The sequence below is a fragment of the Antedon mediterranea genome, chromosome 5, assembly GCF_964355755.1.
Source record: "Antedon mediterranea chromosome 5, ecAntMedi1.1, whole genome shotgun sequence".
NCBI lineage: Eukaryota > Metazoa > Echinodermata > Crinoidea > Comatulida > Antedonidae > Antedon > Antedon mediterranea.
Window position 1 is genome coordinate 23,014,556 of NC_092674.1, and position 27,739 is coordinate 23,042,294.

Here is a 27,739-nt window from a genome sequence, read left to right on the forward strand (position 1 = left end):
TTGTGTTGGCAAAAGGTTTAGTTAACATTACTTTTACATACAGTAACTCAGAAAGGCATTTTTTTGGAAACTATACAGGAGAATCTTGATGCACTTGCTATAATACTTTAGAATGATAAAAATATAGCAGGTGTCATGTCAAGATTTCTTCTTTAATTTGAACTGATATGTTAAAATAGTTTGGCCTTTACATAAATGGGAAAATAATTGTTATAGTATGGCTTGTTGTTGCGATGTTCATTTGTAGAAGGCTAGACATTTTTTGTAAATGTTAAATATATAACCAGGGAGTTGTAAAATATTTTACAACTCCCTAATATAACTACCATAAGTACAAGGTATTGGATAATGTGACTTTTTTAAAGAGCGATTATGGTACATTGGTAAAGTAATAAGACTGGCATATGAGAAGGCATGGGTTCAACACCTGTTTGTACCACCTTTTATTTCCTTTAGAGGTGGTGCTTTTCTCTCATGTACAATACATGATATAAATATAACTTAAAACACTATTAAAAAAAGGATTGAGATTGTTGTCTTTCATTAATGACCATAGTAGCAGAATAGTAGGCTTCTTCTTTTGTAGATAGATCTAGATTTCTATAGGAGCATTAAATCAAATCCAGGATATTTTACTAAACACTGTTCTATATGATTTTTTTTGCACATACCTAATCTATATTATATACATAGGACATTCCAAATGATGGATAATGGTTTATACAAATTCCAATGGTACAATGTCATTATTATTATTATCAAAGCATCCAGACAATGTTAAAATAGCCTGGCTTCATCTACAAAGTTTATTTGCTAACAGTGTGTTGGGTCATGTCAGGTCAATGGGGTTGTTCTTGCAGCATCCATATTCAGCACTCAATCCTTTTTCCTAATCACAGTGATGATGACTTGATTTATGAACCTATAATTCTTTGAGCTAGTTCCTAGAGATTAACCTTTGCCTCCATTTACACTACTGAAGTCATTCCTGCTCAAGTTTAAATTTTCTGTGTCATCAAGCATTTTTATGATACAACTTATTGATCTAGATAGCCTTTTGTAAACTGTAGTTAGGGTTATTTCACTTGATACATTTTTCTTTTATCTATGTATTTCATAGTATAGAATGCTAGTTGAGGATTAAATGTTTGCATCAATGTTCCATTCAATTATTATGCAGCTGAGTTCCTTGAAAAAATGTTATTTTTACATTGTATGGCTTCTGACCTACTTTTTGAAAGAGGAAAATATGGTATACACATATGGGACCTTCATCTGATTTACCAATTCATTTTCTGGAAAGATTCTTGTACATTTCTGGCTTTTATTATACTATAATATTCTTGATAGTCATAGGTTAAAAATATATATTTTATATAAGCCTACAAGAAATAGATTTCCAAATGAGCATATCATATCCTATGTAATCTTCCATTTTCCAGACCAGTGAATTACATTGACTGTGAACTTCATCCTAAATGGGTTCATTTGATGATTGATACTGTCCCACATATCAGAGCCAACAAGAAACAGTATGCTTTCACCCAAGATGTTTTCAGCTTAAAGCTGTATTATTGATAATAGAATACATATAGTCATTGGAAACTGATTTTAAATTTATTTCTGGAACATCATCATCCAGGGGCCTATTTAAATTATAAATAATGACCAACTCACAAACTCAGTAGGGTTTTAGTAAAGGATGGATGTTTTCAAAGAAGTGTTCTTATGTTTTTCTTATTTAAATAATTCCCTCGGGGCTTTTATATTTTAGCAATGTTGGCTATGGAATTACATATTATTCACTATTTTAATGTAATGTTAGGCTTATTTGATTTACAAAGAAATAGCAAAGCAAACAAGATAGCTGAATTACTTATTTGCTGGATATTGATGTTATTTTAAAACCTGGGTGGTTTGAAACATGTTAGAGATATTGAAGGAAGATACGGCATCAAAGATGAGTTATGCTGGGTGATAGGCCTTGGCTGGATGATAGGCATTGGCTGGATGATAGGCCTTGGCTGGATGATAGGCATTGGCTGGGGGGGGGGGGGGGGGGGGGTTGCTAAGAATTTGAAGATGGATGTTCCTGCCCATCTCCACCCAGCAAAATGAATGCCTTATACACTCCTAGGTCTAGGTTGCATGTGAAAGAATTAGATTCTTCAATACAATTACATTATTAATTGAACCAACTGGTCAGTATATCTCTTCCCACAATCCATCACAATTGGTATAGAGAACTTTAATTGATTATAAGGATCAACTTAAGTGGACCCCAGAAACTGTTTAATTGTAGCCAATCGGAAGCCATTTTCCTGGTCTAGGAAACTTCAATCAGTTGTTCAAGTTCTCTGGGGGGCAGTAGACCTGTCTTGATGGCAAATATTTGTACTCTTGATTTGATTTAATATGGTACTATTTAGTTTGTTGAAGGGTAAACTTTAGGAATGGAGTCAATATAGTATATACAGGCATATTAATTGAATTTGAGGAATTTCTTTATTTAGTATTACTATTAGGGATCAATAGAATAGTATAGGCTATACTTCAATGGTATACAATATGTAGAATCATAGAAGTAGAATTTATGGAATTCTATTTATAAATTATTTGTATGTGTTAAATTCAGTTCAAAGTGGACCCAAAGCACATAGAATACTCATAAAATAAAAGGTGATAATGTGTAAGTACCTGATTTATTTATTTCACCTGTTCTAAGCTCATCTAAATCTAGAAATTATTAGTGGTCATCACAACAGTTGCTACCAAGCCTCCTGGATATTATGGTCCATAAAAGGTCAGTAAAAATGGTTCACCTTTGGTCACCATTCACTGAAAATATAGGGCCTGTTTCTATAGAGCAGAGAATACGGTTTTGAATACCGTTCTTTTCAAGAACTGTTTTTTCTTGCCAGCAGAAATGGGTCCCCACAAAAAACCACAAAAAAGAACCGATCTTAAAAACGGTTTCAAAAACGCCAGTTGATTTCGGTCTCGATCGCAAATAACCGTTCTGAAACCGGTTTTCGCGGAGCAATTTTTAGCTGCAACACAATCGCGGTCTCAATTTGACCCCAAAAACTGAACTCTGCAGTCTGCTGCACTGGGACGATTGCGGTCAACTCGCAGTCAAACCAGCGTGATAGGACCTAGGCCTAAGTCATTTTTATTTCTCTAGATATGTTGACCGAGGTTTGTAAAAAATATGTGAAGGGAAGAAGATGAGGGGACTTGTCGGGAGTCGGAAGAAAGACTCGCGTAGGCCTACATTTAAGAATACTGTATTGTAAAGCGTGTGAAAGCTAGACGAGTTCAACTTGACAATATCAGAGGGTGCGACGTACCTATACTTTAACCAAGGACCACAATAACGTTTCAGGTAATAATTCCCCCTTCTATGATGAAATGGATGCTATTTCTTGGGGATCGCGCTATGCGAAAAAAAGTAAACATGACCTCGATCCAATCACGCTTCCGCCTAACGAACTGCATTGTGGTGTATATAATAACGTCATTCATAACGAACGCACATGGACGGAACCGGTTTTATTGGAGTAAAAATTGAGCTGCAACGCGATCTTTATTTATAAACAACAGCCGAAACCGGTTTCCAAAGAACCGTTCTTTTTTTATTTTTCAATAGAAACAGGCCCATAGAAGTACAGTAAACTCATTTAAAAGTTTAGCATAACTAGTTTGTTGAGGATGATAAATAAAATGTTTATTTTTGCTAGTCCAACCTGACATCTCTCTTAGGTCATAATAGTCTGGTGTATCCTAAGTGTGAAGTTACCAGCAGAGATGACAGATGATGCATGAGATATCAATGAGGAAAGCATAAAGTACAGTAGAGGATACTTTTAGAATATTCAGAACATTGTATTTTATCTGAAACATAAACAATTGATGAATTGGTTTACAGAATTAAACAGCAAACAAATAGGTATAAAGTTTTTCTCTCTGGCCTGATTCTGATTAAAATGTATGAGGATCGAACTCTTTAGGCACAATGATTTCTTTGTAATCGAGGGAGTCAAATACTGTACTAACATTTATTAGAGCAAGATCTAAGAGACACAATCCTGATCAACCTGCAGAAATGTTTTCTTTTTTCAGTGTTATTACAATATTGTATAAATGTTTTAACATGATAATAATAATATTAAATCCCAAATGATATGAAATTTGTATATCATAAGGTGGTCTACTTGATATTTATGAGTTGCACCAGTTAAAGATTATGTTAAAAGTTTGCCACTCATAAAAACAACACAAACCATCTGTTGTTTATTGAGAACGATCATTATAAAAAAAAGGAAATTGTAAAATACCACAAATAAACCTTGGTTAATTAATGTTCATTTAAAAAATTATCTGTTAAACAGTTCTAAAATATCCATATTATTAGTGTTTTATAGTTTACAGAATAAAAACAAAATAGTAACTGAAGGTTACACTACAAATGGCCATTAATGGATTGGAACAGTGCATAATTGATTGATTAGTAAAAACATCCATTTTCTATCAAAGTAGTCTGTTTCCTTACTTTACTGAATTTTATTGTACTTTTTGCTAAATTAGATGTACATTGACCCTAACACAATGCATGCTTGTTGTTAGTTCCATTCTGCAGGTGCTGACATAAAATAAACAAATGAACCAAATTAGTAGCACAATATCTGGCAAAATTTAATATACACCATGTTGTTTGAATTAGTAGAAATGTAGTACCTTGCATATGATACTACAGTAAAGTTTGGAGTTTAGAAAACTTTGTGCTATGATAAACAGGAATGGACTAAAATAATTAATGCAAACAATTTAAAATATAGTGGTAGAGGATCTTTGGGATAGGGAGACACTTAATGAACGAATGAAATGAACAAGAAAAAACATGTTTTACTAACACGGCCAACCCCTAATCATAGTAAAATTTGTTGAGTCCTGAAGAACGAAGACAAAAACAATCCTTATAATTTATGTAGTAAGTATGAGCAAAATATAACAAAAATAAGAATATTTTGCACAATGGTGGAATCTTTTCTCAGGAGAAAGCCTGTGCAATGAATGAAATTATCACTTAATTCTTTCATATTTCAATATTTTGTATTTAACATTACCTAATAATGTTACCAAAACAGTTTGCATATGGGCTATTTAAAGAGTTAATACTAAAGCATAAATTGTAAGACCTTTGTGCCAGTTAATAAGCTTCTAAGGAACAGGTGGGTTAATAATAAAGTGACATTGAAGGAAAAGTGCTAGAAACTACCTCAAAAGTCCATGCTACCTTTAAAGCGGTCTGTTGACATCTTTATTTACATAATTTCTATTCCCATGTAACCACAGTAAAAAGCTTGTTAAATCTACCTGTTGAATATAGGCCTATTATATGTTTTATCAAAATGGTCAATACCATTATTTTCATTTAATTATATTGTCAAGAAAAAAAACAGGCAGAAATAGATAAGCTTGCAAAATGGCAATAGGAAGATTTCTCTTCTCAAGTTAAAAAATTTAAATAAAAAATGTTTGAGCTCATTATTGATTTATATTGGTACTTTTTATGTTTAAGTCTGTAGTGATAATGCATGATACAGTAGCCTTTGGTGGAAAACTATTTATAAATTTGAAAATATGCCTTCTAAAATTCCTGAATTTGGAAATCTGTTATGGTAATTTTTTCCACTCCATTACAATATCTTTGTAAATTGTACTGTACTACAAATGTCTTTCGTAAATGTTTGCCCCATAAATTTAACAGATATAGCATCTTGGTTATGAGACTAAATTTGAAACCTGTTTTGATTTGAATATTGTGTATAGTGTTGTAATTAAACTGGTTTTCTATGTTCCCATCCTTGTTACCATGGTTAAATCACAGTGGGAAAAATAGAAATTGATATTTTTATGTTTCCCTTGCTGATAATAGTACTTTTTCACAAACAAGGTTGAGATATTATACTACAGATATAATCCTATATCATGGGATATTTTTTAATGGCCAATATACAAACACAAGGGATTAATACTGTATTATCATAAACTAGCCAGTTTCAGTTAGCTACTGTATACACCAATGTTATACTCCTTATTTGCAGGTCACCAAGTTATCCCAGATCATCATCATTTATTTCGCTATATAGAACCTTGTAATACAAGTGAACCGAAACTATTGAATAATCTTAACTAAGGCACTTGACATATATTTTCCTGTTTCTCTATGATATTGAAATAATTTGCAGCGCCACATGAAAAGGAAATTATAGTCATATTTTCCATGAAAAAATTCAAATGAAGACTATATTTGAGTGAAATGTAATGACAAAATTGAATTGACATTATTAATTAAATTAATCATTGCAATATTATAGTAATTGTTATATTCTGTGATTCAATCTCTTAATTTTTACCATCATTACTCAATTTAAATTCTACAATGGTTTAGTATGTTGAATAGTAATTTAATATTTTTATACTTTTTAAAAGTGCAATTCCTTGAGCTATAGGCCAACCTAAACTTATTTTAGTTTCTCTAAATCCAAGTTTAGCTACTTGCTTCCTCTTATTAATCCCTTGTCCATGCTTAATCCTAGAAAATTCTATCTTCACTACTGGTCTTGCTTTAGGGATTAAGTGACTTAAAAGTTAAAAAAAATAAAATCTTCTCCCTTTTATAATTGGCTGTGTATACAGATTGTCAACTAAAATTTATAACAATTCCCATTTTTGTGGGGAATTATAAACATTCTAAAAACAACCAGTGATTCTTTTTTTACTCTTTCACCATATTAAAATGAAATATGGGTATAATTTCCGAATACACTATACATCATTAAAACTGTGCTATAAGGCAATGTTGTAAAAATAAACAAATGTTAGTGATTTGTTGCATGTCAACAATGAGCTCAGGAAAGAAAGTTTTTTATAAATGTTGTATACTTTGTTTATATATAAAAGACCACAATGTTTATTTGCTCTATGATTATGTATTCACTATTATCTTCCATTATGTTTAACAACCACCATGATTAAAAGGGCTTGTGTGTTACATTAAAAACCTGTCAAAGTGCAAGTTACATTTGGTGTACCTGAGGTGTTATATGAGGAGTACATCATAGTTCTAAATGTAAAAGCATAGGTGTTGAAACATTTGATAACTATCAATATAGAATAAATCCTATTCTAAAACCTATTAAATACATTTGATTGATAGCAACAGCTTTGCACTTAAAACCCACCCAAACATTACACTAAAATGAGTCAACACAACTGTGATCTTATACCCAATGGGATCTCCTTCACAACTGAATGTTTACATTTGCAACTTAGCCTGAAGATGTCTAGCTGCACTTGTGCAAAATCTTAAATTTTAGTATAAGAAATAGATACATACTATAAAAACAAAATATCAATGAAAATATTGTGTTCAGTAACCATATCCTGCTCAGGTTGGATGAAAGGTGGCAGTATGATTGTTAGTGTGATAAATAATTAGATTTATAAGTGTTGCAAAAGGTGTCTTTTGAGTTCACACATTGGCATACTTTTTGCAGTCAGTTAAAAAGGTTATTTTTATAGGGCAAAAGCTTTCTAAAATCCGTATTTTCTTGTTCACATGATCTTTTAATAAGTTATTTTTTCACAATCTTATATAGGTTAAACTCTAAAGTTAAAAACAGTATATATGATTAATTTATTTTGGAAGAAGAAAATTTACTTTAGGCTAGGGTAGTCCCTGAATGGCAGGGAAGGTCCATCCCCTCAATAGGATAAAGATGTTCTATTATATACTATATGTCTTAAGGCATAATATATTTTTCTACTATATATATATTGATATTAATTGTTTACGGTGTAGTAACATAGTACTAATAGTTAGTAATGATAGTAAATAAATGAAGCTATTATTGTGTAAATGTAGAATACATTTGACACAGACTGACAAAAGGGTTGTTTGTGAATTTTGCACTTAGTCCTGACAAGGCTCCTCTGTTTAAGTTTCAATGGACGAACTTGCAATGCATATCTCTTGTAATTTCTTTTAGTTTCTTTTATTGTATCAATTTCACACCAGGTGTTGACGTACAATGTCTCTTTCCGGTGCAGAATCGAAGAATACTGTATATAAAGATAGATTGGAAAATTCCTCATATGAATTAATTAGTAATATGATAAACTCAATGTTAGTTCACATGATCCTAGTTAATAAGGGATTTTTTTCTGCGCTTTTTGGCAGGAGTATCAGATTTTTTAGATATTTATCTTTAGTTTTTGTTACCTAGCTATAAACTAGATTTGAAATCATAGAAGGAGATATCGTTTATTATTTTTGACTTCTAGTCTATAAGATATATAAAGTATAAAAATAAAACTGCCTGTGCGTTTTCTGCAAAATCAGATGATCTATGCTGGTGAGTTCTGTTGAACTTTACCTTTCAGGGGAAATCGTATAACTATAATCTACTGAAGTTGACCACCAATTAAATTAAGCTAATTTCTAATATAAATAAAATTATACACTTGTAACTATTAGTGTATGTGTGGACATAGGCTTAGATTATTTTTTATTGTTGTAGGGTTTTGATATCTCATTTTATCTACAGGATTTTTGGTAAACCTTGAATTATGTTTGCACTTTTTAAGATGAGTAACTTTATTAATCTTCATCGGATAATAATACAATCTTGCAACAATATGGAAATTAGGGTAGGCACTCTATGATGAATGCTTGCAAAATAATTCCAAAAATCAAATATATCTGAAGCATATGATTTATGATTCTGCAAAAGTGACACTTCTAAAGTGACTCAGTGTCCGTTTCAGCCAGAAATCACTACCCGTCTTTTGATCACATGCCAAGAGAAATAAAATGCGTTTTTTTATATAAAACTTAAGAAAAAACGTTATTGTAAATAATATATTTAATAGGTAGAATAGTTGTTCAATTTTTCATATATCCTTTCTCATAAATACATAATAAGTAGAACCCCTCCCCTCAAGGGGATACTTTGCTGCCAAGCTAACAACTCTATGCAAAGTAAATCCCTATATTAAGGGGACACTATTTTGGGTCCCAATTCTCAGGATACTGCTATATCAATCTAAAAGGTTATATAAAGGGCAAATAAAGGGCATTTTAAGCACAAACTGGGTTAAAAGCATTGGATTGCCCCTTTCTTCAAGGGTCAGTGATATATGAAGTATTTCACTTGTAATTTGATACTATGGCATGTTGAAATATTCTATATCAATAGAAATAGTAATATTTATTTATTGTATTAGTTGAATTGATTTTTAGTATAGGAAAAAGTATAATAAGCTTAGAAGAGAATAGCTATCAGTAAAATATACAAATGTACAAAAAGATCACCAAAGCATATCATGGATTTGACACTGTCACAGTTGTATATTATGTTTGATTTCTTTCTAAAGATTTCTAAAGAGCTAGAGGCGAAATTTAAAGGTAAAATTGGACACTGGTGTCAGTTTCAAATTTAATATATCACTTTTTAAGAACACACCAAGCGACATACAGTTTTTAATCTGATGACACTATTTTTTATTCTAAAAATATTTTGTGGATTTGAATGTTTCCTGCCAACAACCACTGGCTCCAGGAAGACATTGTCTAGGTACCTGATATCTATCTTAATATCCTTTGGATTGGTGTCAATGTGATCACCTCATGTCCGTTGTATGTGCTCCAGATTTTTCCATTTCCTTCTGGAATTTTATATCTTTGTGGAATACCCGAATAATGTCTCTGAAAACAATGTAACATTATAACATACTTGAGAGATTTACCAACCATTATAAGTTATAACAATACAAGTTGTGAGAAGTCACAGTTTCTCAATCAAGGAAAAACTATATGGCAACGCATTCGTACATATTAATCCTTGAAGTTGAATAGAAAAATACATTGATTTTATAGATATTTTTGTAGCTTTTAGCAAAACATTATTATTGTTCTTTTATTATATTGCAAGAGTAAAGAAATATGAGATTGTATTGTACGCTTCCACCTCAAAAAAACCTCTATAATCTCCTAGTAGGCCTATAGTGAAGTTACATCCATATTATTACATTTTTATAATTGTATGATTTGTTATTTGTACTTATAATTTAAAACAAAGTTGTGTAACCAGATTTTCTTGATGTAATTTCAGGTGGTAACACTCTGTCCAATCAGCCATTCCGTCTCAACTGGGCTTGGATTTCCCTAGAATCCGAGTACTACAAAGTAAATGAAACCGAAGGTCAACTAATCGTGAAACTCAAACGTAGAGGATACCTTGGTGAAACATCATTTGTTGGTAAGGAACTTATTCATATATTGGAATGTTTTAGAATGCCAGATTTTGATATATTTTGATGAGATTCAATTGATCATTATGTGCACCTTCGCTGCAAAGGTTGACCATTAGTAGTTCTCCACATTCGCTACAAAAGTTGACCACAAGTAGTTCTCCACCTTTGCTGCGAAGGTTGACCATTAGTAATTCTCCACATTCGCTGCGAATGTTGACCACCAGTAGTTCTCCATCTGCATTTGTTCTCTTTGCTTCAGTGGCATTGTATGAAGACACTTTTTGATGTCGTCTTTCTCTGTCAAATCACAATAAAAATGTGCATCAAACATATAGTTTGCAAACCTGACCTGACTATTGTTTGCCAGTGTAGACCAGTTGACAAACTTCAGCAAACTTAGTTTGCAGAAGTTATGTCATTCACCTTTTTGACAAACTATTTTGCTGAGGTTTGGAACATTTCCTCCATGTTTGGAATAACTCAATAAAATTCAGTTTGTAGTCCTGTGACAATGGTATCCTCTTGGAGCAAGATCTGAGAGTTTGAAGATATTCATTGTAAACACCACACACTTCTCCAAACAAAGTTAAGCATTGCAAACAAAAAATTGCTATTACTTTTAATTTCCTGTGTATAGGAATCGAAACTGTAGATGGACAAGCCATCAAGGGTGAAGATTATCATGGTAAGGTTGGCAAACAAGTGCAGTTTAACCCTGGACAGACAGAAGGCTTCATGAAAATCAAAATCTATGATGATAACAAGTATGAAGAAACTGAAGTGTTCAGCGTACGACTCCACGATCCAGTCATGGGTGCCCTAGAGTTCCCTGAAATTGCTTTAGTCAACATACTTGATCCTGAAGATGGTAATTTTTATATTTCAATTTCAACTGTATTTTCAGAGTGAAATAATCTTATAAGCCATAGTAACTAGTTATGTAAAAAAATAATTTAATTTTAGATATATCACATGTTTGAAATAACCTCCCTGGTAGAAACACATTAACCCTTTCCTATCTTCTTTGATACTGGGCCATATATGTTACATTTGATGCCTAAGTATGTGTATTGTATACAGCTTTAATTCTAGGTACTGAACATGTTTCTTTAACTCTTAAAAACTTCAAATCATTTATTTAATTTTCTTTTTAGAATCTACTGTTTACATTGATATTCCTCCCACATTTTCCGTGACTGAGGATGCTGGAGAAGTCCTGGTGGCAATAAGACGAACTGGAGACCTTACTGATGAAATGATGGTTATGTGCTCAACAATATCTGGTGAGATTTGTATTCTGGTTCCTATATCTGGTTACTGCAGAGCACACAAATATATCTATTAATGAATGTTTGTTTGTTATACAATTAAAGTTTGGAACCATTTATGAATATCCGATCTAAAATATATGAAAATTTATTATTTGAAAATTAATATATATTTAAATATCTGGTAGTGATTAAAAATTTATTTAAAATGTTCCCTTTAAACATTGCTTCATGTTTCCTTTTAAACTTTTTAAAATACAATTAGATTTAATTTTAAAAAGTGCAATGAGTACTATACTATAAGGATTGAATGATGTGTTCCTAAGCATGAATAAAGTTTACACCAAATGTTCCATTGTAAATTACAGTCTTCAAAGTGGATTTAAATTTCAATTGTATTGTAGGCTTTTTCATGTTTCCTAAATGAACATTGGTATACCAGCTGAAGTAGACTATCTCTGGGGAAACCCCAACTCTATGACCAACAAGCAAATCCAATCAGTATTATACTATATCATATCTGATCTTTGGTCAGCCAAATCAATAAGCTTTACCCTCCAGTGATGACTTTGGATATACTTTACTTTGATAAATTTAAAAATGCCACCAGGATGCAGACATAATTCCATCAATAGTTCCCCCACTGGAGAAATAATATTTGAGTTTTATAAATGATGCATGCATTTGGGTTCTTTAGTTCTTGTCCCTAAACGAACATTAACAGAGGGGGAATCTTTGATCTGATGGTCAAATAAAACTCCAGATGTCCAAAACAAAATTGATTGATTTTTTATTTTGTCATTTATTTTGAAATGTTAAAATAATTTTGTACTAGACAACAATGAATAGTGTTTTAAACTGTACAAACCAATAAATTATTGTAAATGTACTTTCTAAAAAAGAAATTTTATTTATTTATTCCATTCAATAAATTATTTATTTGAGTTGTAAAACTTCTGTGTGCCTCAAAAGCCCTGCTAATCAAGACAGCCTTTAAAAACTCACTACAGAATGATTAATTAACCAGTTTGGAAATTTGATTTCTAAACCTATTTGTTACCAAGTTAATAATAAGTATTCATCAAAATCTACCAGTTTTTAACAGTATATGATTAAGAATTCATTTTAAATTACAGTTTAAAAATTTCAATTTATTTTTTTAGAGTAAAAATAGTGCAATTTGTCTTTTTCAAAAATGTCTATGTCACTAGCTTTCCAATATTTTCTTAGATACTGCTACTGGATCTGAACCATCTCCTGTGACATCCTTCTCTGACTACATCAGTCGTGTTGCTGATGACAATGCCAACTTTGTTATGTTTGAATCTGGTGAAGCCCTCGCTTTCTGCCGTATTAGAATCATTGATGACTCTCTCTATGAAGATGCAGAGATATTCCAGGTTAAACTCTCAAACACAATGGGTGGCAGAATTGGTTCTCCAGCCGTTATGAATGTTGAGATCGAAGCTGATACCAATGATGGTAGGTGGAGAATAGCATTTTTTATTCTGAATTACTTTTTATCTAATAACACACACACGCACTAAGCATTTGATTCCATACAGTATCATAAAATACACTACAAATATATAGCTTCAATGCTGTAGTGTGAACCAGTAGCTATTTCCTTAATACAGACATTATCAAAATGTACACTCATTTTATAGTAACAGTTCTGCATATTTAAAAAAGCAACTTACAAAATAAAATTTTAAACTTTCGAAGAGAAAAAAAAAGTTACAAACCATACTGTAGAAAATGTCTACATTCTTACAAAACTTAGAAATTAAAATGTTAAACTTTAAAAAAAAATATGGACAATGATTACTATTAAATCAGGAAATATTTGTCATTTAACTGACACTAATAAAACCCCTATGAGTTTATGAAAATTCCAAAAATATTTTTATTTGCATACTTTTAAATCACCTGTTCACAATTCACAAACTTTTACAAGAAGGAGGTTTGCACTACCTTGATGGAGGTAGACATAAACATCTGAACCACCTATCATGATCTTTCACATAAAACATCAAGAATGGTGACTCTGTTTACCCAAGATATTTTGATATAGTGACCTGTATTCTTAAATACAATAAATTTTAGCCAGCCACTATTAAATATAAAGACATATTTCAGTTCCTTTTCTCATTCAAAGAAATCTGATTGCCAAGGGAGTCTTGAGCTAAGATGCCCAAGGAACCACTTGAACTTATTAGTAAATAGTGTAATACATGTTCAGAGCTATCAATTTCAGTAAACTATATACATGTTCAGGGTTCATCCCTATAATGGTCCAATCACCATCATCCGTCCATTTACATTTACCTGGTCAGAGATATATAAAACATTAAACAAAGTTTATTCAAATGCATACTTAATAATATTATGCAGAAAATGGATTGAGGCATGCTGATTATTCCTAACCCCAGGTCAGTCAGACATTTTGACACCACTCATCCATCCCAGCCACCCTAATCATAAGTATTTTGTGATACCTTAAATGACAGACAGACAACTGATGTCTGATTGGGCCAACCCAAAGAATTTAATTTCAGGCCTGTTGTCTGACACATCACCATGAAAAATATTGTGAGCCAATTTTTTAGGCCTCGATTAAATTTCACATTTGTACATTGCCTTTGCTTACAATATGAAAAGCTAAAGTTAAACTAGTTCATATCAGTTTACGTACAGTGGTACCCTTTAGGACCAATTTTTGCCAATGTACTGTCTAATTGAAACTTCTGTCACTTTGCAAAAAAAACTTGTGAAAATGCAGTAGAACACTTTACAGCTATCTAATTCAATTAGCTGCATAATATCATATCAAAATGTCTAGTCACTGAGTCATTTAGAAGCCCATCAAAAAGAAATCGTCATGTTCAAAGTACCGGTCTTTTACTTGAGTCATGTATCATCCCGTCCCCCGTCCCAAAAGATGACAGGGTCGGCTTAGTTTGAACCATTTAAACCGTAAAGCATTCAAGAACAACTTATACAAAGAACAAAATTCTTAAAAAGTAAAATTTAAAAGCATATTTTATTAGTACTGGATATGAAGAAAGTTTTCTTAAGCTCATTTCAGATTGATATTTTGTATGCATAGATAAATATTTTAATAAATACCCCATCTCCTATTTACCATCCCAAAAAGCTATTGTAATACTGTACATATTATGCTGCATATGAACACTTTAAAGCAGCTAGTCATTTACTTCATAACCGATCACTACCTCGGTACCCATTTTATTAACCATTAAAAAAACAGATTACAAAAGATTACAGTTTTAAGAGGAAAATAATGTTAGCAAGAATGTCTTATGACTTCCCTTATCGTGACATAAACAAAAGTTGTGGGGTTTTTTTTTGTTCTGATTTGAATATATCACTTCCCATTTGTGAAGTCATTTCTCGGTTAATCTTTTAGTTATTTTCAAATTTCCTAGGTCCTTTTGGTTACCGCTACAAATTTCTAAAAATTTGGTCCTTTTATTTGTCTATCCTTGAGTTTGTAAAAATCACACCTTCCATGCCTTAAAGACATATGACTCACTAAAGTGAAAAAAACATTAATACAATATGCCTGTACCAAGTATAAATTGATATTTCATTCTGATGAAACCATTAAACAAGTAGAATGAAGAATAAACATTGATGTTTATAAATCAAAGTTGTCATAAAAAATCATATCAAAATTTAAATTGATATCTGTAATTCCCAAACCAAGCCAACTAGCTGCTTCGCTTTTCATCTGACAAAAGGAGATACCGTACTTTAGGGAGAAGAAAGTTGTAAGAACGTATTGAATTGATCACAAGAAAACCAAACTATCGTTCTACACATCAATCTGAATTTAAACATGACAATATCAATATATTTCTGAGAACTTAAATCTTGATATCAAAACTTGCAAACATTATAGTTTTATTTATTCTACGAAGAACCAGATGAAAAGAGCTTGGCAAAATTAGAGTCCAGATTTTCTCAGACAGTACAGGGTGCAAGTTTCTATTGAATGCTCTTACAAGATTTTTTTTAAACTAAAAATAAAATGAAGAAAAATATATATATATATATAAATCCAAAGGCAAATAACTGAAAAAATGACAATGCTGTGGGTATCAGTGGCTGGATCTCAATGGAGATACAAACAAAAAACCGAAAAGCTAAATCAAAACGATAAAGTAAAACAGCCAGAAAAGTTACCTTCCTATCTTGGACTTCCAAATGTATTTTGTCTACAATGATTGCATCTTTCCCATGAACATAAATAAATGATACAATCAGAGAATTTTTTACAAATAATCCAATAAAATTAGAACAGCTGGATTTATGAAATGTTAACAAGTATAACAATATACCCAATACATTTAATGCAAAATAAATTACATTTAATTCAAATAAAAATCAAATAAAAGTTTTTAAACTTTTAACCTGCTGCAGTAAGAAGTCATTGAACTATTTTCACTGTTTTCAAGGTAAATAAATTGATCTCAAAAAAATTGCATTACATTTTTTGTGAGAAGTAACATTATTTTATTTAGTTATCTTAATATCTTCAGTACAGTGACTTTATATATAATATCAATAATAAGTGATTGAACCCCTCTTTTGGAACACCTCTATTCAGGAGATACCTCTATTAAGGGGACACCTTGTTTGATCCCCTTAATAGGAATTCTACTATATGTAATTTTACTTCATCTCTTAATATCAGAAATTATTACTGTACCACGAAAAGTTTTCTTGTAGACTTTTTGTCACTGGTCTTACATTGTTAATTGTCCTATTAATTTAAACTATTGAACTACACAAAGTTTGTGCTAGACTCACATCTCATCTTCAACAATAGCATTGTGGACATTTTGTATAAGAATTTTGTTCACTAAACATCTCGAGGGGTTGATATAACCCAGCCCCAGTCGTTGCAACCTACTTTTCAGATAACAATTCATTCAAAAATCCTTTAAACAATACAAGCGACTTTTATTTAATCTGAAAATGGTGACTTTCTTTTCGGAGTCTACCTCTCAAACTCTAAATTAAACATATTCACTAGACAGCTATGTCATTATAAGGTTTGCACTTGTGCCCACATTCCCTCTAGAGATGACTTCCGATAGCAATGTAAATATACTATTCCTTTAAGCTCTTCCTCTTAGGCCCAGAGGTCTACACATGCCCCTTTAGCCTTTCCTCAGAAGCCACCGCAGTCTGTACATATTGCCCTAAAATTGTCAATACCTGATCTTAATATAAACACCAAATTTATAAAGGAATCTCTTTATTCTCTTCAGGAATCTATAAGTAATCTATTCTTATAATAGGAATTCTTTTAGTATGGCTAAGACTACAATTGAATAGAGCATAACAAATATCTGGGCATGATCACAAACAAATTTGTGTTGTGATAGCTTTCACAACCAGTCCAAATTTTTAAAGTTGAGGTTAGATGCAGGATCTATCACAACTCTGACTTGTTTGTAGGCATGTGCAAAAATTGGCTTTTCAGCTTTGAAGAAAATTAGTTCAAATACCAGTCAATGAAATCTACAATAGTTCACATAATCTTCCAGTCGCGTGTATAAAATCCATTGTATATGTTTCCACCTCAAAAGAACTTAAAAGTACTTCCCTCTTACATAACAATATGTGGGGCAATTATATAATAAAATTGGGTTATGCTTCCGATTGGAGAACAGTTTCATGTGGAGAAAACATCATAAATAATTATACGACTACAATATGTCTGAGAAAGGTGAATTGATTGAGGATTATTCGGTATTGATTGAGGAAATACAAGGTCAAAAGCCCACCTTATAGTGTTATATAAAGAAAAACAAAACAATAATTTTTTTTTTTTTGCTAAGTTATTTTCTTCCCACATATTCTGGTTGTTATTTGTTTAGAATGAAAAGAAATTCATCAATTCATTTTATTTCATTCATTCATTCAAAATTTGTCATTCACTCCACTTTAAAAACAGAAATGAAATGCAAATCCTATATGCAAAAATATTATGTATGTTATCAATGAAATTGTATACACCATCATATCAAATTAAATTAAATCTTGCTTTTCATTGGAGTCAAGTTAAGGCTACATCCTGAAATAATGTAAGTAATGAGATTCGTTTAGATTACCATACAAAAAAGGTCAGAGGAGAAAAATAATCTAATATTCTATGTTTCGATGAAAGGAGAAAAATAAAAAATACATTTAATGTCAAATTAGCAGGCCCTTCTTTTATTTTTTAAACAGATAACTATCATTAACTTATGATATGACAGTATCACTGTAAGAAAGTTACACCTTTAAACAAATATACAAATACTATTTTGTGTCTATCTTACCTGAATAAACTGACAATGACCCCAGTTTAGTAATATTTTCAAAGAGAACAGTAACAAAACACCCTGCCAATTAATGGTATCATCCACAAATATCTCCTCACAATTTGACTGTACTTCTTTCTAACAATCTAAAAAGTTGACATGTTTTAACTGAAAAGATCTTTTCAAGTAAGATAAAAGAAATATCAATAAGGAAAAAAAACTGCTAATATGTTATGACATTTTTTTTTAATTAACAAGTTTAAGATGTTAAAATTGTTTGACATACACAATAATAATACTTCACTGAAAATTTCCATCACATTGCACAAATAAAAACACATTATATAAATAAAATGTTAAACGTTTGACCCACATTTTAGGACCACACAGAGGGGAGAAAAGGGTACTGGTACAATGAAAATTGCCAATTTACCTTGCCCTGTCTGTAACCCATTTCCCAGTCTTTTCAATTTACTAGAAAACAATCATTCTGTTAGTACTGTTAATTGGGGTGTGTTGGTTGAAAGTAATAAATCTGCTTGATTCATTATCCTAAGGTTGGGGTTCAAATCCTGGTGATGTCATTAGTGCTGTTTAATAAATAAAACATACTTTTCCTGTATGCTAAAGATATGTTTACTGAATTTGGATTTGAATTACTTAAAGCACTTATATAATGCCTGGTGCAGTAGTAGAATTTGTATTAATTTCAATGGTTTGAACATTTGTTCATATGTTATACTGAATATATTTGACATGCATTTTAGCACATACAGTATACATAATGGATTCATATATTCATTGCACTTTTATAAGATAACTGTCTCAAAGTCAACTATCATTCCAACCTAAGATCTCTTCGCGTCGCGTTCTGACACCAAACGGTACTCATGTGTCTATCTACAAAAACCTTTTTTTTTGTAAGGTGTATATTATTATGAAAAAGAAATCAATGCTATAATATTAGTTCTTTTTCAACAACCTAAAAAACTTAACCTCACTTTTGTCACAGTATCAAAAATTGAGTCAATTCATGATCTAGGGAGCAAACTATTGCACCTATATGATCCTCATGACCCTTCATAAACTCATCTTATGGCCAACTGCCCATCCTAAACACATCATAAAAATCAACAAGGTACGCATTTTGTTAAAAGTAATATATTGAATATGACAAGGCAAATTCAGCAATGGGGGAGGTTTCCTATCATTTTGCACTGACATATTCTTCAATACAATGTCATGTATTTAAAAAAAAAAGATTGAAATATGCTAAGTGTAGGTTGTGTGAAGGGGGTTATATGACCAGTCATATCCTTCCTCCATTCCTCATCATGGATGTGTGCATATCCGATAATGTTCAAGTGATCTGCCAAGTTTTAATCCACACGGAACAAGATATGATGCCATTAATAATCATAATGTTATATCAAATTTTCCACCTTTACATTCACTTTTCCCATTTCCAGTTTTCTTCCTTTTGGAAGGATGTCTGTGAAATATATGTAAAATAAATTCATCAAGAAGGTATGAGTTTGACCACCAGGTTAATTTTTTTTTTTTTTTTAACAAAAGTCAGTTTTTAGAAGAATAAAAGTGTAATCATTGATTGACTTGCTAGTTTGTTTGATATTGCTCCTGGCATTATTTTTATCACCTTAATATAAAACCTGGTTTGGGGTTATTAGTATAGTAAATAGTTTCTTATACATAGAGATTGAATTTAATTGACACAGTATATGACTGTTAAAGATAATAGAAGTGTGTCTATTGGGCCCTTTCTCAAGTGTTTTATTTATCCTAAAATACCAAGGTTTTTCGCAGATATATGAAAGGCCCAATAAGTAAGATATTTAAAAATTGAACTCAATTCTAAGCAGTGAAAACAAATAAAGAACTTTAAACTATTGAAAATGCAATAGCCCTAGGTAGGGGCAATGATATCCCAATTCTAGGTGTTAAGTCAAGGATTTTGGTGTAAAGTCAGCCACCCTTTATTTGTACCCATGATATTCAATCCCTTTCAGCCGACCTTAAATTAGGATTACTAAATTTTATAAGCACTATACTGTAATACCATAAAGGCTTAAACCGAAACCAAAGGACACATTGTCACCCCTCCAGAGTGTGAAAAGATTGGCCTGTCCTGTCCAACATGATTTGGTAGTCACACAAGAGTCATTACCTTGGGCTGCATATTGGAACATCTTGTACCCTTGCACCTGTGATTTTGATTCTCCAAATTTATTCTGTTTCCTTTTGCACAAATTACATCAGTTTTGCTGTTGGCTTTCATTTTTAAAAAACAATTTCATGTAACTTTAAGTAATTGATCATTTTATGAGGATAAAAGGGACTGGTAAACTGTAAAAGTTAAAATGATTAAACTGACATGGTAATCTGTTGACAGCGTGAGTTGAAAAAGATGAGGTGCTCGCGCTGTCAAAAGCTGATTGCGAGGGCGCCCCGCAATCACGTGATTTCTACACAATGCAAGCATAAAATAAACATTTTTAAAAATGTAGATTGAATATTTTTAAATAAAACAAAACTTGTCATATCATTAATCAGTCAACCTATCAATCAAATTATTCATGAGTTATAAATTAATTAAAATTTAAAGAAAACTACAAAATAAACAGTTTTTAAATAAAAGAGAAATTGTATGATTGACATTTAGATTGTTAGCACTTCCTTATTTGAAATATTTCTGATTGCCGTCAATCAAAATATTTGAGCTTTGATCATAAATTTATTATAAATTGAAGTTTCCTACCATTAAAAAGTCTATTTTTCTTGGAAATGCGCCAATTAAACAAAGTGTTAATTGTAATACTTTAGAAGTGTGAAATGTTGGAAAACTCTATATCATTTGATATTGAGTGAAGTTTTAAGCTCTGTCTACACTATTAAACTTTATGTGACAAAAAAAATGTGATGTGCCCATATGGACACGATGATGTAATATCACTACCATATTTAAGCATATCATTACCATATTTTGAAACATACACCTTTTTTGTCAAACTAGTTTGATATTGTAGACAGAGTTTTATAATGTGAAGTAGATTGCAGGTCTGTAACCCTACATTTTCATTGTGATCTAAAACTCAATCTTTTGCAGCTTTCTCTGCTTCCTTGTCAATACAAAGGTTTAGACACCATGTCTTTCCATCTAACTCAATCTTTTGATGCTTTCTTTGCTTCCTTGTAAAATGTTGTGCATCATCTTTGGTACATTCGTTAATGTAAAATACCCAAATTGTATGGTAACAGAAATAACAACATTTTAAATCTAAGGCAGGAAAAAAAAGATGTAATCATAAGATATGAAACTATGCATAAACTAAAAAATACACATTAAAATAGGGCTTTTCCCAGGCTTTTTCAAGAGTAATTTTTCCCTATTTTTCAAATCCTTAATCAAAACCACAATGCTCTCAACTAGCATAAGTGATACCTACAGGAAATAATAATACTCAAACTTAATCCTGTCTTTAATAATGAGTTTGAAGCACCTTATATGAACCTATTTCACTACAATTACACCTATAGGACTGTGGTTATAATCATGACATCCTGTTAACTGGAACCAATCCAACATTCAGGTTATTTTTAGCAATTTCATCAAAATATAATTGGTCTATGATTTTCACGATTTTTTTTTTTAAACTGTAAATGTTTATTTAAATAAATTTAAAATCTTCATGAAACTGTTATTTTGCTAAATTGAAAGCAAACTATTTGAATTAGAGCGAGTCAAATGGTTGAGAGGCAGGGGCACCGTTTACCAAACCCAACAATATTGGCAGGGTGGTAGAGATAAGGTCCAGTCAGGGAGATATATAATTTGTTTTTTACATCCCCCTGGTCCAGCGTACACAGTTTGTCCGTGTGTACTTTAAAGAACCCAGTTCATTATTCAAGACGAGTAGGGGGTTATTGTCATCATCATCGTCATCACCATTGTCATTTATAAAAATTAAGAAACTCATAGACATAGAGTTACTTATACATACATACGTCAGAAATAAACATTCCACATCTAAAACATCTGGTTCATCAGAGAACATTGTTGTTATGGTACCCAACAACATAGAAAAAACACATGTTGCTTAAAATATTTAAAAAATAGATATGTCAGGATTAATATAGTAATACATATTTTATATTGTTATATTTATGATTTCATGTTTCTAAATTAACTATCATAACTACATACAAATAGACCCAATAGACATCACCTATATTAGCATAGCAAACTACTACATAATATGTGTCAACAAGGGGCTGCACTGTACCCCTTTGGGTGTACTAAATGGTTTTTTTTCCTCATACTAAGTGTTTATGCTTTATGAAATGCTATATCAATGACCCATTTTGAATTATATTGGAAGTCGCTGCATAATTATTACCAAAGTCGAGTCAATAATAAGCCCACCCTGCGGGATGTGGTGTTGAGCTTGTACTGAATGTGTATATTATATTATTATTATCATAAATTAAATTTGTTTACAATTTGTTTTTTATTTGCAGAACCATCATTCTACTTCGGTCAACAAGAGTACATGATTGATGAAAGTGGTGGATACGTTGAGGTTGACGTGTGGCGTACAGGTACTGACCTGACCAAAATGGCTAGTGTCACTGTACGCTCGCACAAATCAGATCCTGTTTCAGCTGTCGGTAAGTTCTTGGACTTATTTTTCTCTTCTTAGTATACAACCTAGATACAATTTTGCTCTTGTTCAAAGACTTTGAGCAGAAAAATATAATAATAAAATAAATTATAATATAATTTTCATAAAGGTTAAATTATCTGTACAGATACTGTATACATTTGATTTAACAACATCTGAAAATAGTTGAGATAAAACATGACAAATTGTCATTGTTTATTTAAATAAAATTAATAAATTATAACAAAGAATACTAGTATTTATTTGTTACTTTTCTTTCTTATCTTGAACCAGAGGATTAAAGGTAAACGGTTTTTATTTAATTTGATATTAAAAAATGTGTTTTAGAAATTGTTTTTTTCTCTCAAAAAATGGTGTCAGTTTTCTTTTACTTTTTTAATTTTGCATGATCTGTTTATAAAGCATGTTTTTTTATGTTGTTGTGTTGCTGGCAGTGTTAGTTGGTAATTGTTTTCCATTTTGCTTTAATACCCGGATAAACCAACAATGGCCTGTGCTCTTCCAAACCATGATACAAAATAATAAAAGTTTCCTCAACATCCCCCTATTATAATGGACTAGTCCATAAACGTTTTTTTCCAACAAAATTTATGAGGGTTTTTTTTCTTTAACTCAATTTTTTTCACAAGAACCATTCTTAGTGGCAAGGGACCACAATAGGATAGTTTATACTATAACTAGCTATAAAAAGACATGCATGAAAATGTGATTGTCACACAAACGCCAAAAACTGTTTATCCCTTCAGTTTGAAATTGGATACATACCATACCAGTAAAATTTGAAATAATAGTGTTATTGATAATTTTAATGATTTGTTGTTATAAAGATTTGTTGACAATAAGCACTTGTAAAATGATATTGAACAATAACTGTCTAGATACATTAGATGAGATGAACACAAAATGTCTGTTTTATCTGTCTACCAAATGTCATGAACTTCCTTAGTTTTAGACGCCAACTTGTTTTGCTCAGTCAGACTTAATAATAAATAAATGAGATGCATTCTGTTAACTTATAGACATTTTGGAAGTTTAATGTTTTAATGACATAATTTTTAGATATATGGCCAAGACTGAATTCCAATTAAAAGTGTTTTTTTGAAAAGCAAAAACTTTATGAAAATTGCTTTTGTTGACAGCCTGTTAAGATCATAATACACATGGAAATTAAATGTTAAATACTTTGTATGTAAAAAAATTAATTGATATGTTTTTTTGATAATCTATTTAATATTTTAAAATCAAATGGCAGACAGCTTTTTCATTGAAGTCTTGAGCCAACTTTTTCTAGGCTTCTAGCAGTTCTTATTATGCCTTATTACATATTTTACTTGCATCTTTAAAACTGCTAAATGGAAATACCTACCATATCAGTATATGATTGTTAAGCCTAATATGATAAACAAAAAATTTGGCGATAATGCACGCAATTCTGTTGAAGATTGAAAACCCAATATCCTTACAAACTTTAAACGAAAAAGTTAAAACCTTTTTCCCAGCAACATAAAACATGTTTTTCATTAGCGAATACATTTGTATAACTTGCACATTCTAAGTTCTTATTGACTGAATTTCTTAATGTCACAAAAAAATAAGTGAAAATATTAATACGCATGTGTGATAGTCAATGCTTCTGATAAACAAACTTGCCTTGGAAAACATGCTAAGTGGTCTTTTAATGTAATAATTAATACATGATATAACTTTCACTCATCAGCATTATCCATGTTTAAGGAAGTTTAATGGAAATGCTAAGCAAATTATCATCATTATAATTATTTTAGTGATTCACTTTCCCCTTGTCAATTTTGATAAATCCAAAACGCTTCTTATTTATTGGCAACTAGCAGCTGGACACACCCTGGTTATCCTCAGGGAGTTCTCATAATGTTGTACTATGTACTTTAAGTATTGTCACGTAAATTCAAATATATAATTTATTTATATTCCTATGAATAAGTGATCATTGATTGAAAGAAGTAGGCCTTATGATAAAAACATATCTTTTTTTGGATGCAATAATCTGAGGGCCCACTTCCTTTCTTTGTAAACCAGTTTGCAATCAGAGTACAGTATATAGAATAAGGTTACAGTAGACTTCTGGACTTAAAGTAGCCTTAGATGTCTGCTGAATAGGGATGTCCCAAAAAGGAGTTCTTCGTTTCATTGAAGATATATTTAAAGTGTATAGACTCACATTAGGTTTTAAAATAATGCATGGCCTCTGTCCATCATCCTTTAATGAGTTTGTGAGATCAAGTGAGAGGTGTGAAGGGCGGTTAATACATTGGAAGGCAAAGACCAATACATTTTTAAATTCATCGTTTGTTATTTTCCCTAGATTATGGGAGCAACTTCCCAATGAAATTAAACAATGTGCTACAATTTCAGACTTTAAAGCCCAACTCATCAAACATTTGATCTCAAAATATTAAGTTGTAATTTTTTTATATTGTTTATTCAATGCAGCTTATTCTTAATTGGTGTATCTCATTATAACTTTGTTTTGTTTTGTTTTATTTTGACTTAATTTGTGCTACTTAGTTTTGTTATTTTTGTATTTTATAAGTAATGATGGAGTGAGAGCAGTTTTCTGTTTGGGCTCATGCCTATTACTTGCTCCTGGCAAGATGAATTGTAAAATGTACTTCATGAACTTTTGCCGAATAAATATTATTATTATTATTATTATTATCATAATTATTACAATCAACCACTCTCAGTTTGATTATAAACTTGGTAAATCATTAATGTATAACTAATTTAATAATAAATTGTAAATCTTAACATTGAAAATCTTTCATAAATTAAATTAATTGTCAAATATACTTCATAATGTAACACATTTTAACAAATGTTGTTTTTATTGGAATAAATTTAATATTTATTTACAGTATATAGAAAATTTTTTTTAAACGTATCTAATTTCTTATGATGAATTTAAGTTGACTAATAATTAATTATCCAAACAATTTTCAAATATGGAAGTAAGATTAATTAAAGTATCCACATTGGAAGATTTGGGAAATTAAAGATAAATTAATTTCTATCCCTTTAAAAGATCAGTAATTAATTTCTGTCCAATGTATTAAAAAAAATAATTAGGTATAAATTAATTACCTCTACTAGGATTTTTTCTAGGATATGTAGCATTGCTCCATATATTAAAGTGAAAGTTTTTTTTTCCCCATAACATTTTCAAGCATCATCTGCTGTTAAAACATTTTTTGATGATATCAGCAATTTTTTATTTCCTATATCTGCATAATATTAGCATATAATTAAAAGTGATATACCAACACAGATGTGCAAAACTCGTATTCATACATTCTTGTTGTGTTTTACCGGCCGAATGACGTACTGTATGTTAGTTGAACAATCTGCCACTAACATCAAACTACAGAATGCGAATTGGATTAGAAGTTAGACTTCCGATTCACTAATGTGTTTCTCATAGTAAATCAGTCGATACGTGTAGGGGGAAGGCCATGAAAAAATCAGATGTTAAGTGAAATAAACCTGCTATAAAGGAGGATGTGTTATATTAGCTAATGAAGGATATGTCTGTGAAAAATTTATGAGGATACGGTATAAATGAATCAAAGAATTGCATGAAAAAAATTTCAGGGGCAAGGGTTTTGTAAATAATGACAAGTTAGCATATATATCAAACACAATGTGATATTTTGGTAAAATAACATAGTTTATTAGAATCTCTATGAATACTTTAAAATTTAGGACATTTTCAGTTGAATTACCTTTTTAGTTGCCATGTCTAACCATAATAAAATTTCCATATTCATTCATTCATTGCTTTACTTTATTTGTTTTAATTGAATTGAACTTTTTAGCTTTGGTTAGGTTTCTAAAACTGTTTTTTTCTAATAGTTTATAGAACTGATGATTATTAAAACTTCTTAAGTCATAATTTAAATTATATATTCTTTTTTCTCAGCCGGAGAAGATTACAATGGCATCAGCACCAACCTAGACTTTGCACCAGGCGTCACCAAGCAAACCGTGAAAATCAACGTGCTCGACGATATTGGCCAGCCAGTACTTGAAGGTCTTGAGACCTTTAGACTTGTTCTACGTATGCCAATGAACGCAGTTCTTGGAGGACCAAACCATGTTAATATTATCATCAACGATACAGTTTCAGATCGTAAGTTTTATAGGATTCGTTGTAATACCCATAAGGAAAAATTAAAAGAAAAGACAAACGTAATCATTTTGTCGAAATATATTAAAGTAACAACATATTCGGAAATGAGAATTTCAAACGAGTTAAGCTCCTTGTCTGCCTTAGGCTACAGGAACATGACTTGAATAATGAAATCATTCATGCGAATCATGACTCAAAGTGTTGTTGAGTGTAGATGCTGATGATAGATAAAATGAAAGTTAAGTTTTCATGAACTGTAACAATTATAATATTTTACAAGATATCTGACAATGATTTATTGATACTATTGACAATATATCTAAACTCTACTGAGGATGTCTGTAGTCATACTACGGACAATTGTCTTCATTAACACCATTGGCGTCACAATTGTATCACTCTAATGACAATGTACAGTGTATCATTAGTGACAATGTCTAGTGACATTTCTGACAATTTACAATGAGAGTTAGTTGTTACTAGCAATACTTGTTAACGTACTCAAATTCCACAATCCTGATGCTTTCCTTCAACAGTTCCAAAGGTTTCATTCAGAGCCGGTTCCTACACTGTCAATGAAAATGACGGTTCCGCAACTGCTATGGTCGTCAGGACTGGAGACATCACTCAACCAAGCTCTGTACGTTGCTACTCACGACAAGGGTCAGCACAGGTCATGATGGACTATGATGAGAGACCAAACACAGATGTATCGGTCATTAATTTTGAAGCCGGTAAGATGCATTGTTTTGTTTCTAAACCTGGATACATTGAATTAACCGACAGAGGAAAGGTTGAATCCCATGAGATTTCAATTTTGTTTTCTTTTATGGGGTTATCTTTACTTTCTTTTGTTGTGTGATTGACATTCTCTTCTAGGCTATTCCTTAAGGAATTCACGATCATGATCTTGCATTTTCTTTTCTTTCTTTCACATTTAATTTAGGT

The 27,739-nt window shown here is 31.2% G+C and overlaps 1 protein-coding gene across 1 annotated transcript in view; it reads left to right on the forward strand.

Moving 5' to 3' along the window:
- LOC140049627 (extracellular matrix protein 3-like) overlaps positions 1-27,739 on the forward strand; it is an 82,198-nt gene that overhangs the window by 41,837 nt on the left and 12,622 nt on the right. The window contains exons 3-9 of the mRNA XM_072094564.1: positions 10,179-10,325; positions 10,958-11,188; positions 11,475-11,603; positions 12,819-13,070; positions 22,463-22,612; positions 26,582-26,791; positions 27,328-27,525. Of these exons, the coding sequence (XP_071950665.1) occupies positions 10,179-10,325; positions 10,958-11,188; positions 11,475-11,603; positions 12,819-13,070; positions 22,463-22,612; positions 26,582-26,791; positions 27,328-27,525 (1,317 nt within the window). The remainder of the gene's footprint in view (positions 1-10,178; positions 10,326-10,957; positions 11,189-11,474; positions 11,604-12,818; positions 13,071-22,462; positions 22,613-26,581; positions 26,792-27,327; positions 27,526-27,739) is intronic.